At 36.1% G+C, this 15535-nt stretch overlaps 1 protein-coding gene and 1 pseudogene across 7 annotated transcripts in view; one reads left to right on the forward strand and one right to left on the reverse strand.

Annotated features, from left to right (window-relative positions):
• Positions 1-15535, forward strand: part of BRWD3 (bromodomain and WD repeat domain containing 3) — a 192385-nt gene that overhangs the window by 105943 nt on the left and 70907 nt on the right. For all 7 annotated transcript variants that reach the window (XM_081808590.1, XM_006726913.3, XM_081808591.1 and 4 more), the window contains 3 exons: positions 7868-8035; positions 10094-10277; positions 11782-11875. In XM_081808590.1, the coding sequence (XP_081664716.1) occupies positions 7868-8035; positions 10094-10277; positions 11782-11875 (446 nt within the window). The remainder of the gene's footprint in view (positions 1-7867; positions 8036-10093; positions 10278-11781; positions 11876-15535) is intronic.
• LOC115942283 (U6 spliceosomal RNA) lies at positions 8895-8995 on the reverse strand (annotated as a pseudogene).

Below are 15535 nucleotides of genomic sequence, written 5' to 3' on the forward strand. Positions count from 1 at the left end.
TTTCTTAAATTCTATTTCTGCTGCTTCATTATAAGTGTAGAGAAATGCAATAGATTTCTGCACATTTATTTTATATCCCATGACTCCTGAATTCATATGTCAGTTCTAGTAGTTTATTGGTAGAGTTTTTAGGGTTTTCTATATAGAGTCTCATGTCATCCGCAGATAGTGAACATTTAACTTTTTCCTTACCAATTTGCCTACCCTATATTTTTTTGTGTGTGATCTAATAGCTATGGCTAGGATTCCAGTACCTTCTGGAATAAAAGTGGTGAGAGTAGACATTCTTTTCTAGTTCCTTACCCTAAGGGGAAACCTCTCAGTTTTTCCCCATTGAGGATTATATTAGCTGGGAATTTTTTTGTCATTCATGATGTTCAGGTATGTTCCCTCTATCCCTACTTTGTTGAGGGTTTTTATCATGAATGGATGTTATACTATATCAAATGCATTCTCTACATCTATTGAAAGGATCATATGGTTCTCATCCTTTCATTTATTAATGTGGTATATCAAATTGATTGATTTGTGAATACTGAGCCACCCTTGCAGCCAAGGAATAAATCCTACTTGATTGTTGGATTCTGTTTGCTAGCATTTTGTTGAGGATTTTTGCATCTATGTTCTTCAAAGAGATTGACCTGTACTCTTTTTTAGTGGTGTCTATGTGATTTTGGTTATCACGGTATTGCTGGGCTCATAGAATGATTCTGGAAATTTTCCTTCCTCTTGTATTTTCTGGAATACTTTGAGAAGAATAGGTATTAACTCTTCCTTAAATGTTTGGTAGAAAGGGGCGCCTGGGTGACTCAGTTGTTAAACGTCTGCCTTCAGCTCAGGTCATGATCCCAGGGTCCTGGGATCAAGCCCCGCATCGGGCTCCCTGCTCTGCGGGAAGCCTGCTTCTCCCTCTCCCACTCCCCCTGCTTGTGTTCCCTCTCTCTCTGTGTCTCTCTCTGTCAAATAAATAAATAAAATCTTAAAAAAATAAAAATAAATGTTTGGTAGAATTCGCCTGTGAAGCCATCTCATCCTGGACTTTTGTTCATTGCGCGTTTTTTGATTACAGATTCAACCTCCTTGCTGGTAATCAGTCTATTCACATTTTCTATTTCTTCCAGCTTCTGTTTTGGTAGTTTATATGTTTCTAGGAAGTTACCCATTTCTTCTAGGTTGTCCAATTTTTTGGCTTATAGTTTCTCATACTATTCTAATTGTATTTCTGTGGTATGGTTGTTCTTTCTCCTCTTTCCTTTGTAATTTTATTTATTTGTGTCTTTTTTCTTTGTTTTTTGATGAGTCTGGCTAGAGGTTTATGAATTTATCTTTCAAAGAACCAGCTCCTGGTTTCATTGATTTGTTCTACTGTTTGTTTAGTTTCTATATCATTTATTTCTGCTCTAATCATTATTAGTTCCTAACTTCTGCTGTTTTTAGGTATAGTTTGGTGTTTTTTGTAACTCTTTTAGGTGTAAGGGTAGGTTGTTTCTTTGAGGTTTTTCTTGCTTCTTGCGTAAGTCCTGTATTGGTATAAACTTCCACTTAGAACCATTTTTGATGCATCCCAAAGCTTTTGAACCATTGTGTTTTCATTTTCATTTATTTCCATGTACCTTTGGATTTCTTCATTCATTTCATGGCTAATCCATTCATTGTTTAGGAGCATGTTATTTAACCTCCATGTATTTGTGGTCTTCCCAGATTTTTTCTTGTGTTGAACTTCAACTTTCATATCTTTGTCATCAAAAAATATGCAGGGTATGACTTAAATCTCTGAATTTGTGGAGACTCTTTTTCTGGCCTAATATGTGATCTATTCTGGAGAATGTTCCATGTGCATCTGGAAAGAATGTGTATTCTGCTGTTTTAAGATGGAATGTTCTATATAAATATATCTGTTAAATCCACCCAGTATACTGTGCCATTGTTTGCTTTTTAATTATCTGTTTAGATGTAAGTAGTGTAGGGGCGCCTGGGTGGCTCAGTTGTTAAGCATCTGCCTTCGGCTCAGGTCATGATCCCAGGGTCCTGGGATTGAGCCCCGCATCGGGCTCCCTGCTCCACGGGAAGCCTGCTTCTCCCTCTCCCACTCCCCCTGCTTGTGTTCCCTCTCTCGCTGTGTCTCTCCGTCAAATAAATAAATAAATAAATAAACAAAATTTTTAGATGTGAGTAGTGTATTAAAGTCCCCTATTATTGTATTATTATTGATTGGTTCCTTTATGTTTGTTATTAACTGTTTTATGTATTTAGTACTCCCATGTTGGGTGCGTAAATATTTACAATCGTTATCTTTTTGGTAGATTGTCCCCTTTGTTATTATATAGAGTCCTTCTTCATCTCTTGTTATAGTCTTTGTTTTAAAATGTATATTTTAAAATGTGTATTTTCTGATATAGGTATTGATACTCCAGCTTTCTTTTCACATGCATTTGCATGATAAATGTTTTTCAGTTCCCTCACTTTCACTCTGCATGTGTCTTTAGGTCTAAAATGAGTCTCCTATAGGTAGTATATAGATGGGTCTTGTTTGTTTTTTTTTTTAATTCATTCTGTCACCCTATGTCTTTTGACTGGAGCATTTAGTTTATTTACATCAAAGTAATTATTGATAGATATGTATTTATTGCTATTTTATTACTTGTACTGTGGTTATTTCTGAAGTTTTTTCTCTGATCCTTATCTTTCTCTCTTTTAAGTTTTGCTGATATGCTTTAGTGATATATTTGGATTCCATTCTCTTTATTCTTTGCCTATCTATTAGTGTTTTTTGATTTGTGGTTATCATTAGTTTTACATATAACCTCTTGTGCATATAGCTGTCTATATTAACTTCATTGCATCCAGCCTGTTTTGAATCTCAATTATTGCATTCTTCATTTCTGACAGTTTTTTAACTCTTTTATCCCTGGGTTAAGGGCCTCCCTGAACTCTTCCATGCTTTTAAGCCCAGTGAGTATCCTTATGACTGTTGCTTCAAATTCTCCATCAGGCATATTACTTACATCTGTTTCACTTAGATTTCTGGCCGTGACCTTATCTTGTGTTTGAATTCCTCCATCTTGGCATTTTTTCTAAGTCTCTGTCTACTTCTCTGTGTTAGAAAAGCCTGTTATGTTTCCTGCTCCTAAGAATTATGGCTTTATGAAGAAGAATTCATAAAGTGTCCAGGGCCTGGTGCTTCAAGGAGTGTCTCTGGTGTGTGCTGAGTACACTCTGCTGCTGTGTTTCAGCTGCTCTTTCCTTCAGACCATTCCTCTTCAGAGGCTCTCCTTGCCTGCAGTGGGCAGTGTTTGGACCTTGGCCAGAGTGTGGTGTGTTTTCACTATGTGTGCTCTGTTCTGCTTGTTAAATGAGACTTGATGGTACTTCCACTAGAATTGAAGCCTTGCAGAACTCTCTGGTCAGGAGTTATGGTGTGTGCAGGGGTTTCTGCTGGTCTTCTGGGGAAGGGGCCCACTGTGCTGGAACTGAGGCAGACTTTACCTAGAAGGGGCAGTAAGGGCAGAGTGCAGGGGTGTGGGTCCTGATGTAAGCAAGTTAGGCAGCCAGTGTTGGTGCTGTGCTGTTTACTGAAGGTGGCTCTATGTTTATGTGATGGGCAGGGGAGGAAAATGGCACCAGCCAGCTCTTTTGTCCCAGGAGAGGGGTCTCCGTGCTTGCTGCTCTCAAAGAAGCACTCTGAAAAGAGCGAATAATCTCTCCCAGTGTATCCTGGTGTTTTTCAGTTGCTGTTTTCTTGCTCTTTGCCCCAGGGTTGTTCATCTGCCTTCTCTCCTGGAGTAGCACAGTGCCCTCAGGGCTCTGTCCCAGCCAAGCGTATTGACCTTACCTTTGAAACTCCTGTCTTTAAACCCCGCTGGTTGCAAAAACTCACAAAAATCAACCCTTCTCATTTTCCCAGTCAATGACTGGGGAAGTGTTCTCCTTGTGCATTCCCCAGTGTACTCCTCACTCTCTTGCCTTTCTCTGTGATCAGGGCTCCCTTCCCTCCACGGCACCCATGCTGTTTCTCCTCCAAACCATGTCTCCACACTTCCTATCATTCTTGATGTGCCTCTTCTCTCCCTCTAATTGTGGAGTTTGTTCTGTCAGTCCTTGGGTTTATTTCTTGGGTATTCAGAATAATTTGATAGTTATCTAGTTGTGTTTGAGGGATGAGACGAACCTAGGGTCCTCCTACTACACCACCATCTTCTAGCTGTCTATATTAAGTTGATGGTCATTTAAGATTCAACCCATTCTTTACTCCTCTCCTCCCCACATTTTAGGTATATGGTGTCATATTTTACATTCTTTTTTTTTTTTTTGTATGTCTCTTGACTGATTTCTTACAGAAATACTCATTTCCTTTTTTTTTTCTTTTTTTTTTTAATTTATTTGAGAGACAGAGAATGAGAGACAGAGAGCATGAGAGGGAGGAGGGTCAGAGGGAGAAGCAGACTCCCCGCCGAGCAGGGAGCCCGATGCGGGACTCGATCCCGGGACTCCAGGATCATGACCTGAGCCGAAGGCAGTCGCTTAACCAACTGAGCCACCCAGGCGCCCCAGAAATACTCATTTTCACTGCTTTTATGTTTCCTACTTGATACTGTCACTTTTGGTCTTTCCTTTCCACTCAAAGAATTATTTTTAGTATTTTTTATAGAGCTGGTTTATTGGTCATTAACTCCATTAGTTTTTGTTTGTCTGGGAAACTCTTTAGCTTTCCTATTCTGAAAGATAACCTTGCTGGATAGAGTATTCTTGCCTGCAGATTTTTCCCATTCAGCACTATGAGCATATCATGCCACTCCCTTTTTGTTGTAACATTTCTGCTGAAAAAGCTGCTGATAGCCTTATGGGATTTCCGTTATGTGTAACTGTGTTCTTTTGTCTTGCTGACTTAAAATTTTTTTTATTTATCACTATATTTTGCCATTTTAATTATAATATGTCTTTGTGTGGATCTGCTTTTGTTGATTTTGTTGGGGGTTCTCTGTGCCTCCTGGATCTGGGTATCTGTTTCCTTCCCCAGATTAGGGAAGTTTTAAGCTATTATATCTTAAAATATATTCTCTGCCCTCTTTTCTCTCTTTCTTTCTTCTGGGACTCCCATAATATGAATGTTATTATGTTTGATGGAGTCACTGAGTTCCCTAATTCTTTCACATAATTCTTTTTTCTCTTTTGTTTAGCTTGACTACTTTCCATTACTCTGTCATCTAGGTCATTAATTTGTTCCTCTGCTTCTTCCAGACTGCTGTTTATTCTGTCAACCATGTTATTCATTTTGTTTATTAAATCCTTTATCTCTGCTATATTATTCCTTATCTCTTTTTTAAGTGTCTCACTGATGTCTTCCACTCTTTTATCAAGTCCAGTGCATAGTTTTATGATCATTACTTTAAATTCTCTATCAGGCATGTTACTTATATCTATTTTAGTTTTAGCTCTCTGGCTGTGGCTTTGTCCTCTTTTTTCATTTGGGAGAAATTCCTCTGTTTTCTCATTTTGTTTGCCTCTCTGTATCTGTTTCTGTGTGTTAGGTAAGTCAGCTATGTCTCCTCTTCTTGGGGGTAATGACCTTCTGAAGAAGTCCTTGTAGTACCCTGGAGTGTAGTGTCCCCTTTTCCCCAGGACCTGACACTTCAGTGAATTTTTCTAATGTGTGGTGATTGCACTCTGCTCTTGTGTGCTGGCCACTTTATTCTTTAGGCCCATCTTCTGTAGATGCTGTCTTTGCCTGTTGTCAGCATTGTTTGGTCCTTGGCCTTTTGTGGTGAGCTTTAACTGGTGTGCTCCAGTCTGCTTGTGAAATGAGACATGTTGCCACTGCCACTGGAACCCAGGTCCTGCAAAACTCCTGGATCAGGAGATGCAGTGTTGGCAGGAATTTGGGCCAGTCTGAGGGAAGAGAACTGGTGTTAGGACTGAGGTTAAGTGTGACTTGGAAGGTCAGTTCCATCTGAGCACAATGGGGTGGGACTTGGCATAAGCAATTTAGGTAGTAAGTTCTGGTGCTATGCTGTTTCCCATAGGTGACCCTGTGCTTATGCAGATGGGAGGGAAATGGCAGCTTCTAGTTACTTTGTTCACAGACGGGTCTTTCCATGAATCCTGCCTCTCTGGGACACACTCTGAGATGGGCAGATAAGCTCCCCACTGTGTGCCTCAGGCACTCTTGAGATCAGTTTCCACGCCACAAGTTTATGGGCTGTTTGCCCTGAATTCTTTCCAAGAGCAGCCCCAATGCTTTGCATGCTCTCCCAGAGCCAAACCCGTTGACCTATAGAACTCCAGGCTTTAAGCCCCACTGTTTTCAAGAACTCATGAAATTCAGCCCCTCTGGCTTACCAAGCCAGTTGCTATGAGGATTCATCTTTCCCATGTGAGCTCCCCTTTGTGCTAGTCTGTCTCTTGCCCTTCTCTATGACCTTGGCTCCCTCCCCACTATGGAAACCATGATCTGTTTCTATCACAAGCCATGTCTCTGCCTTCCTGCCTTCTCTGATATGGCCTCTTCTCTACCTTTAGTTGTAGAGTTTGTTCTGCTAGTCTTCAGATCAATTTCTGTAGTATTTAGGATGAATTGGTATTTATCTACTTGTATTCATGGGAGGAGGCAAGCCTGGTCTCCTTCTACTCCACAGCTATCTTCCCCTCCATAGCAAATCTTGTTTATGTATTTCTCTTGCATTTTCTGCCTCTCATACCCCATCCACCACACCAGAATGCCTTCATATCTTTGTTTGTTGTAGGTTTTCTTCCAGGTATGGTGTAGATATTGAATTGTAAATGGAATTTTATTTCCTTACTAGGAATTTAAGACTTGAATTGTTTTTTATAGAGTGAAATGTTGCATATCCTTTTATGTATTCTCTCATAAAGATTTGTAGAGCAATGAAATGGTGTTATACGTTTGCTAATATTGACTTTTATAATGTCATATATGTGAACAAGAGGAAAAGCATGAATATTAAATAGATAAAACTCAAAACATTTGAATAAAAAAAATCTCTAATTCATCATACTTCATTTCCTGTAAGACTTGATGTCTGGCTACTTGGCTACTCTTTTGGATACCTTTTAGTCCGACTAGAGGACAAGATGAAAAACATGTCTAAGATGTATTTAAGAAAAAGAATATAGGGGCACCTGGGTGGCTCAGTTGGTTGAGCATCTGACTCTTGATTTTGGCTGAAGTCATGATCTCAGAGACCTGGGATCCAGCCCCGTGTGGCTCTATACTCAGCATAGAGTCTGCTTGAGGATTCTCTCCCTATCTCTCTGCCCCTCCCTCCCATCTCTGGAATAAATAAATAAATAAATAAATAAATAAATAAATAAATAAATCTTTAAAAAGAAGGAAAGATGTAACCATTGTATTTCAGTGTGTTAGTAGAAATAATTTCTGTACTTATCAATATACTGAGGTGTTTTTGAAAGAGACAGTGTTTGAAAGACCATTATTTTGATTTATTTCAGAAAGGAAATTCTCATGAAAGAAATATGCAAAACATTTTCTGTATCTGTGGTTGAACTTTAAACTTTACTCAGATCTCTACTCTGGACTTTTTGCTTGGAATATTTCATCGAGAAAGTACATTTGGAAATTCATAATTTAATGATTATTCTTTAAGATGAGAAGACCCTCCTAATAATGGCTAATTTGGGGACATTTGTTAAGTCATGCATATACACAAGCTGACAAATCAAACAATTTAAAAGTTCTTTATAAATACTTTTTGATATATGTTTTATTTTCATTTTAATCTTGTTTTTTATTATTTATCTAGAAATTTATAGATGAAGGTTGTTTTTACTCTATTTAAGGTATATTAAAATGTATGTAATTTTGTGGCTTTATATCTTTGGTCTCATTAAGGTGATGGTGAGGTGGTAGAACAAGTAATTGGGCAACAAACCAATGACCAAGATGAAAGCATTCTTGATGGAATAATCAGGGAGCTACAGAGAGAACAAGATCTTAGACTAATTAACGAAGGAGATGTTCCACATTTTCCAATTAATAGATCATATTCTGCTAATGGTGGTAAGTATGTATATATTTATATGATGGAGGTACTTTATTTTAATTGCACTAAGTAATTACATGTAAGGAACATTTTAGGTTTTTAAATAAGAACATTTTTATTAATTTACAATTGTGATATTAAATACACCAAAGTGCCATAATCTCATTATCATTTGTGGCTAAAAGTTCTTAGCGTTTCTTAAGAAATACGGGTGGTATATTTAATATACTGTTTTCTCCTAACTCAAGAATGTTTTTGCAGTCTTTCCTTTTGTTATAATAAATGAGGTGCTGCAGTAAGTACAGCCTTTTTGTAAAAGGAGAACCAACCTATAATGTTTTCAAAATTAAAACCATGTGAATGTAAAAATTACTAACAAAAAATTTACCCTCCTTTGTTGAAAAAAAAAGCAACGTTATCCCCTTCGTCTCTTGAATTTACAAAAATACACTGGAAGATAAGCCCTATTCTTAGAAAATACAGATGCAACTTATGAATTGGTTTTCACAACAGTATGAATACTGGCTATATGTCTGGGGGTATAGCTCAGGGGTAGAGCATTTGACCACAACAGTATGAATACTGGCTGTATTCTAATTTATTATATCTTTTCTTCACTTTACATGAAATGTGGCTATACATCTGAATTTTTTTAAAGATTTTATTTATTTGAGAGAGAGAGAAACACGAGAGGAGGGAGGGCCAGAGGGAGAAGCATACTCCCTTGCCAAGCAGGGAGCCCATGTGGGACTTGATCCTGGGACTTGGATCATGACCCAAGCCGAAGGCAGATACCCAACTGACTGAGGCACCCAGGTGCCATATATATCTGAATTTTATATATATCTTAGCTTCTGTCAGTTTTAGTTTTTTTTTTTAATGATGTAATACTTCGTGAATTTGCGTGTCATCGTCACTCAGGGGCCATGCTAATCTTCTCTGTATCATTTCAATATAAGTGCTGCCAAAGTGAGCACCATCAGTTTTGCCTTTTTCAAGAACTATTAGTAGTACTTCAAAATGCAGTCTTCTTATGGGATTTTGGCAAATGTGTTTCTTTTTACATTTATGTAATTGGGGTTTATTTGGGTATTATAGTCCAGGAATTGAATAAAGCGATTTAAATTTGAGGTGATTCACAGGGTATTATACTCATTTCCTGATTCTTAAGTATCCCATAAAATTAAAATTAAAATATTTTTTGTTCAACTAAGGAGCACCTAAACTCAGATAGGCTTTCCTTAACCTGAAACAAGATAAGAAGTGGGCTGATAATCCTACATAACCAGGCCCTTTTTGTTAAACATTCTTAGAACCCTGATTTAGAGATTCATTAATGAAATCAGCGTTCAACTCTACCCTCCATACTATATTTCTGTGGATATATTTGAAATGCCATTAGTCAGAGCGACCCCACTGACTTCTGTTTCCAATGTTTTTTTGTTTGTTTGTTTTGTTTTTGTCTTTCCTGGGTGCTTATTTTAACAGTTGAATGAATCATTCAATTTCCATTTTTATTTTATTTACAAATACAACAAAAATAAATTAACAGGGAATATCTAGGGGCTTAAAAAAGCTTTCATTACTTTATTCCCCTTTCTTTCATTGCTTATCAACTTTGAAAATGGAATTTTGATAGTTAATATTTTTTGCTTATACTTTTTCTCTTATTACTACTTTTGAAAGCCTATTGAGACTTTATTCATAGAACTTTTAGTGGGCTAAATATAAGATTTAGATTAAAAGCTGCTTTCTGAAGTAGTACTATTAAGCATTTGTGAATCTACCAAATCATGTTAAATATACTTTTTGTATTTCCTAAGCATTTAGTAGATGACAGATGTGAACATACTTTGAAAATATTTAAAAGAGTGATAGAAACTTTAAACATTTATTGAGTGCTTTGCTTTATTCAACACACTTTAAAAACCATAAAGGTGGTACAGAAAATGTAGAACAAAAGGATGGCAATATTGTCTAGAAGTACCATCTTAGACTCTCCTATTTCAGAGTACTGATCTCTAAAATTTTGGTGCCTTTACTGGGAGAAAGTGGTACCTTTCTTTTTATTTTAGCTTTGAGAAGTCCAAATATGGACATATCTTCATCCCCAAATATTGGGCTTCGACGTAGTGGTCACATTGAAGGTGTCCGACAAATGCATAACAATGCTCCCCGGAGCCAGATGGCCACTGAAAGAGATCTCATGGCATGGAGCAGAAGAGTGGTGGTCAATGAATTAAATAGTGGAGTTAGTAGGTGAGTCAATAAGGTAACATTGATAAGAAAATTGAGAATTTTATTGTTAGTAAATTTTAATAACTAAGGTATTTTTTAATCAAGCTGAGTTTTGTATTAGTTTTTCTACATTATTCCAGTTAGTTCATTCTATAACAACTATTTAATGATTATCTTCAGTTTGCTTGGCTTTGTGCTAAATGGTTTGGGAAATACTGAAAAATGAAAAACATAGTTTATTTTCCATGAGTTTATAGTCTAGGTTAGAAGATAAAGCATACAAATACTATTAAGTAAGAACTTGAGACCATTTGTTATTAAATATGTTAGTGGTATATACACCCAAAATTCAACAGTGGTTCTGAGGAAAAGGCCCTCAATTTGATATTGGAATAGTTTGGGAATGCAATATAGATGCGTTGTAGACCCCAGTGCTTAGGGTATATTTTGAAATGCCCTCTAAGTATACCTCCTTGTATGAAAGGATTTTATTAGGATGAATTTCAAATTTAGAATACCTGTTCTTATTTATAAATCCTAACATTTGCTTTAATATTAACTCCAGATAATCCACATAGGCTGGAAGTAGATTTAGGAAAGAAAAAGGACATTTGACAGAGAACATACAAAATCTCTTAATCATGCTAACTCCTCTACCAAGCCTTCTTACCAGCTCATCCAACAAGTAGCAAACATAATTTAGTTTCACTTTTTCTTTCTACGACAGTAATAAGAAAAAGGGAGACATAGCTAATTTATGAACTCTTGGCAGTAGAGGAATTTGAAGTAATTCTTTGCTCAAAACGTTAAAGTACAATTGAAAGAAGGAAGTCAAAGAGATACTTGTATGCCAATGTTCATTGCTATATTATTCACAATACCAGAACAGTAGAAATAACTCCAGTGTCTGTCCTCAAATGAATGGATAAACAAAATGTGATATATACATACAATGGAATATTGCTCAGTCATAAAAAAAGAATGAAGTTTTGATACCTGCTACCACATGGATAAACATTAAAAACATGCTAAGTGAAATACCAACACAAAAGGACAAATAGCATATGATTCCACTTATATGAAATATATAGAGAAAGCAAATTCATAGAGACATAAAGTTGATTAGAGGTTAACAAGGACTGGTAGAAGGAGAAATAGAGAGTTACTGCTTAATGGTTACAAAGTTTGTTTGGAGTGATGAAAAAGTTTTGCAAATAGTGGTGATGGTTGTTATACAACATTGTAAATGTCATTAATGTACACCTAAAAATAGTTAAAGTGGCAGATTTTACATTTGAAGATATTTTTGTTGCCTGCCTTTTAGATTGTTGGTTTGATTTTTTTAATAGTTATTTATTTTATTATGTTCAGTTAGCCACTGTATAAGTACATTATTAGTTTTTGATGTAGTGTTCAGTGATTCATTAGTTTCATATAATACCCAGTGCTCATCACAACACGTGCCCTCCTTAGACTGTTGGTTTGATTTTTGATGATTTTCTGTCACTTTGACCTTTGTTATCAGGGTTCAGGAAGAATGTCGAACTGCAAAAGGTGACATAGAAATCAGTCTTTATACAGTCGAAAAGAAGAAAAAGCCATCTTATCCTACCCAAAGGGTAAGTTTAGTTTTATAGTCCTTTGGGTTACACTACTTGCAAGTATTTGCAGATACTGGGTTTTTCAAAGGTAGCAGTTATGTATTAAGGGGTTATTTTGCTAGTTGACTACATATAGGTAACCTGTTTTTTAAACCTGAAATTGAAATATATGGCAATTATTAATAAAGATAAAATTACACAAAGTCAGGACTGTCCCCCAAAATTTAGGACATGTGGTCATTGTAGGTATAAAATATTTGTATTAAAATACCATTTTCATATGTTTAGAGTAAAACCTTAAAATTATTGCCTGATCACTAATCACAGTGTAAAATAAATGTTTGGATATCCTAGGTAAGAGGTTGACAAACTATTACCCATGGTCTAAATCTGGTCTACAGCCTATTCTTGTTAATAAAAGTTATATTGGAACACAACCACACTTATTAATTAATATGTTGTCTACGGCTGCTTTCCCGCTATAGAGTTGAATAGTTATAACAGAGATCACATGACCTGCAAAGCCAAAAATATTTACATTCTGGCCCTTTACAGAAAAGGCCCACTCATAGCCTAGCTAATCATATAGGAGCAAAATCTGATCTATACATTGGGAAAATTCATATTCCCAGTAGAAACTGCTAAGCAGGGAGTCAGATTCCTATACTTCTAGGTACATAAGTAAACCCCTTACTAGTATTCTGAGATTGAACAAACTAGTGGCAGAACAATGTATGTCCTTATTCCCAGATCTAACCATAACTCCTGAAAAGTATGGTAACTTGGAGAGTGTAGGATGATTTTAATTTTATTAAAGAAATATAGGCAATGGGCACTGAATTTTAAATGTTTTTTTTTTCAGTATTGATAAACACAATTTTAAGTAAGTATATGAATATATTCAAATATCCTTAGATCATTTTGTTACCTGCTTTCTTAATTTCTGTTGAGGTTTTGTTAGCTTATTTGATGTTCTCTGATAAGTTATTTTCTTAGAGATTTTGAATGACTCAGATCCATGATTTATATTATTTTTTTCCCTAAGCTGATTTTTCAAATATCAGACTTGTCTGACACTAATAAACAGGGTCATTGGGTCAATAGAAATTTTTATTTATATCAAAAATAAGAAATATTTACATGTAGGGTAAGAAACTGGTCTTTGATAATGATTTATTTATAAGAATTTTAAACTTGTTTACTCCTGATAACATGCTATGGTTGTAACTTTTACATAAGGGTGTATCATTAATATTTTATATTTGTAAAGGTTAGAATAAAATAATTTTCACTTTAATTTTAGTTGATAAAAATTAAGTATTTTTCTCAGTTTATTAAATGTAGTTTTTTAAAGAATTAAAGAAGTGTATATTATATTAAGAATTACATATATATAGGTATGATACAGATATCTTGCTTCATCTTGAAATAAATTGTGAGTAATATAGTAAATGTAAAATCTGAGTGGGCCCATTCTTGCAACCCAAACTTTCAGCATACTCTTTAATTTGATCACAAAATTTTCAAAATAGGAAAGTAATGAATATTAATATAAGATGCCTTAAATATATATAGATGTATCTTGTATTTTCTTTTTGGGGATTTATTCCTAATTATTACATCCATCATTCCCCCTCCCCCACCCAGTTGATTTGCTTTATATATGTTTGTTTTTGTTCACAGAGCCTTTCATTTTTTTAAATTATGTTATGTTAGTCACCATACAATACATCATTAGTTTTTGATGTAGTGATCCACGATTCATTGTTTTCATATAATACCCAGTGCTCCATGTAATATGTGCCCTCCTTAATACCCATCACTGGGCTAACCCATCCCTCCACCCCACTCCCTGCTAAAAGCCTCAGTTTGTTTCTCAGAATCCATAGTCTCTCATGGTTCGTCTGCCCCTCTGATTTCCCCCCTTCATTTTTCCCTTCCTTCTCCTAATGTCCTCCTTATTCCTTATGTTCCACATATAATTGAAACCATATGATACTTGACTTTCACTGCTTGACTTATTTCACTTAGCATAATCTCCTCCAGTTCCAGCCATGTTAATGTAAAAGTTGGGTATTCATCCTTTCTGACGGCTGAGTAATATTCCATTGTATATATGGACCACATCTTCTTTATCCATTCATCTGTTGAAGGGCATCTCACCTCTTTCCACAGTTTGGCTATTGCGGACACTGCTGCTAGGAACATTGGGGTGCATATGGCCCTTCTTTTCACTACATCTGTGTCTTTGGGGTAAATACCCAGGAGTGCAATTGCTAGGTCATAGGGTAGCTCTATTTTTAATTTTTCGAGGAACATCCACACTGTTTTCCAAAGTGGCTATACCAACTTGCATTCCCACCAACAGTGTAAGAGGGTTCCCCTTTCTCCACAACCTCTCCAAAATTTATTTCTTGCCTTGTCAATTTTTTCAATTCTGACTGGTGTAAGGTGGTATCTCAGTGTGGTTTTGATTTGAATTTCCCTGATGCCTAATGATGATGAACATTTTTTCATGTGCCTGTTAGCCATTTGTATGTCTTCCTTGGAGAAGTGTCTGTTCATGTCTTCTGCCCATTTCTTGACTTGATTATTTGTTTTTTGGGTGTTGACTTTGAGCAGTTCTTTATAGATCTTGGATACCATCCCTTTATCTGTAGTATCATTTGCAAATATCTTCTCCCATTCTGTGGGTTGCCTCTTTGTTTTGTTGACTGTTCCCTTTGCTGTGCAGAAGCTTTTTCTCTTGATGAAGTCCCAAAAGTTCATTTTTGCTTTTGTTTCACTAGCCTTTGGAGATATATCTTGAAAGAAGTTGCTGTGGCCAATGTTGAAGAGGTTACTGCGTATGTTCTCCTCTAGGATTTTGATGGATTCCTGTCTTGCATTGAGGTCTTTCATCCATTTTGAGTTTATCTTTGTGTATGGTATTAGAGAGTGGTCGAGTTCCATTCTTCTGTATATAGCTGTCCAATTTTCCCAGCACCATTTATTGAAGAGACTGTCTTTTTTCCATTGCATATTTTTTCCTGCTTTGTCGAGGATTATTTGACCATAGAGTTGAGGGTCCATATCTGGGCTCTCTATTCTGTTTCATTGGTGTATATGTCTGTTTTTTTTGCCAGTACCATGCTGTCTTGCTGATCACCGCTTTGTAATACAGCTTGAAATCCGGCAACGTGATGCCCCCAAGTTTGTTTTTCTTTTTCCACATTTCCTTGGCGATTCGGGGTTTTTTCTGATTCCATACAAATTTGAGTATTGTTTGTTCCAGCACTTTGAAAAAAGTTATTGGAATTTTGATCAGGATGGCATTGAAGGTATAGATTGCTCTGGGCAGCATAGATATTGTAACAATGTTTATTCTTCCAATCCATGAGCATGGAATGTTAAAATCTTTTTGTGTCTTCTTCAGTTTCTTTCATGAGTGTTCTGTAGTTCCTAGAGTACAGATCCTTTAACTCTTTGGTTAGGTTTATTCCGAGGTATCTTATGTTTTTGGTGCTATTGTAAATGGAATCGTTTCTCTAATTTCTCATTCTACAGTTACATTATTAGTGTATAAGAAAGCAACTGATTTCTGTGCATTGATTTTGTACCCTGCCACATTACTGAATTCCTGTATGAGTTCTAGTAATTTGGGGGTGGAGTCTTTTGGGTTTTCCACATAAAGTATCA

This window comes from Leptonychotes weddellii, chromosome X, assembly GCF_054177405.1.
Source record: "Leptonychotes weddellii isolate Sample4059 chromosome X, ASM5417740v2, whole genome shotgun sequence".
In the NCBI taxonomy this organism is placed as follows: domain Eukaryota; kingdom Metazoa; phylum Chordata; class Mammalia; order Carnivora; family Phocidae; genus Leptonychotes; species Leptonychotes weddellii.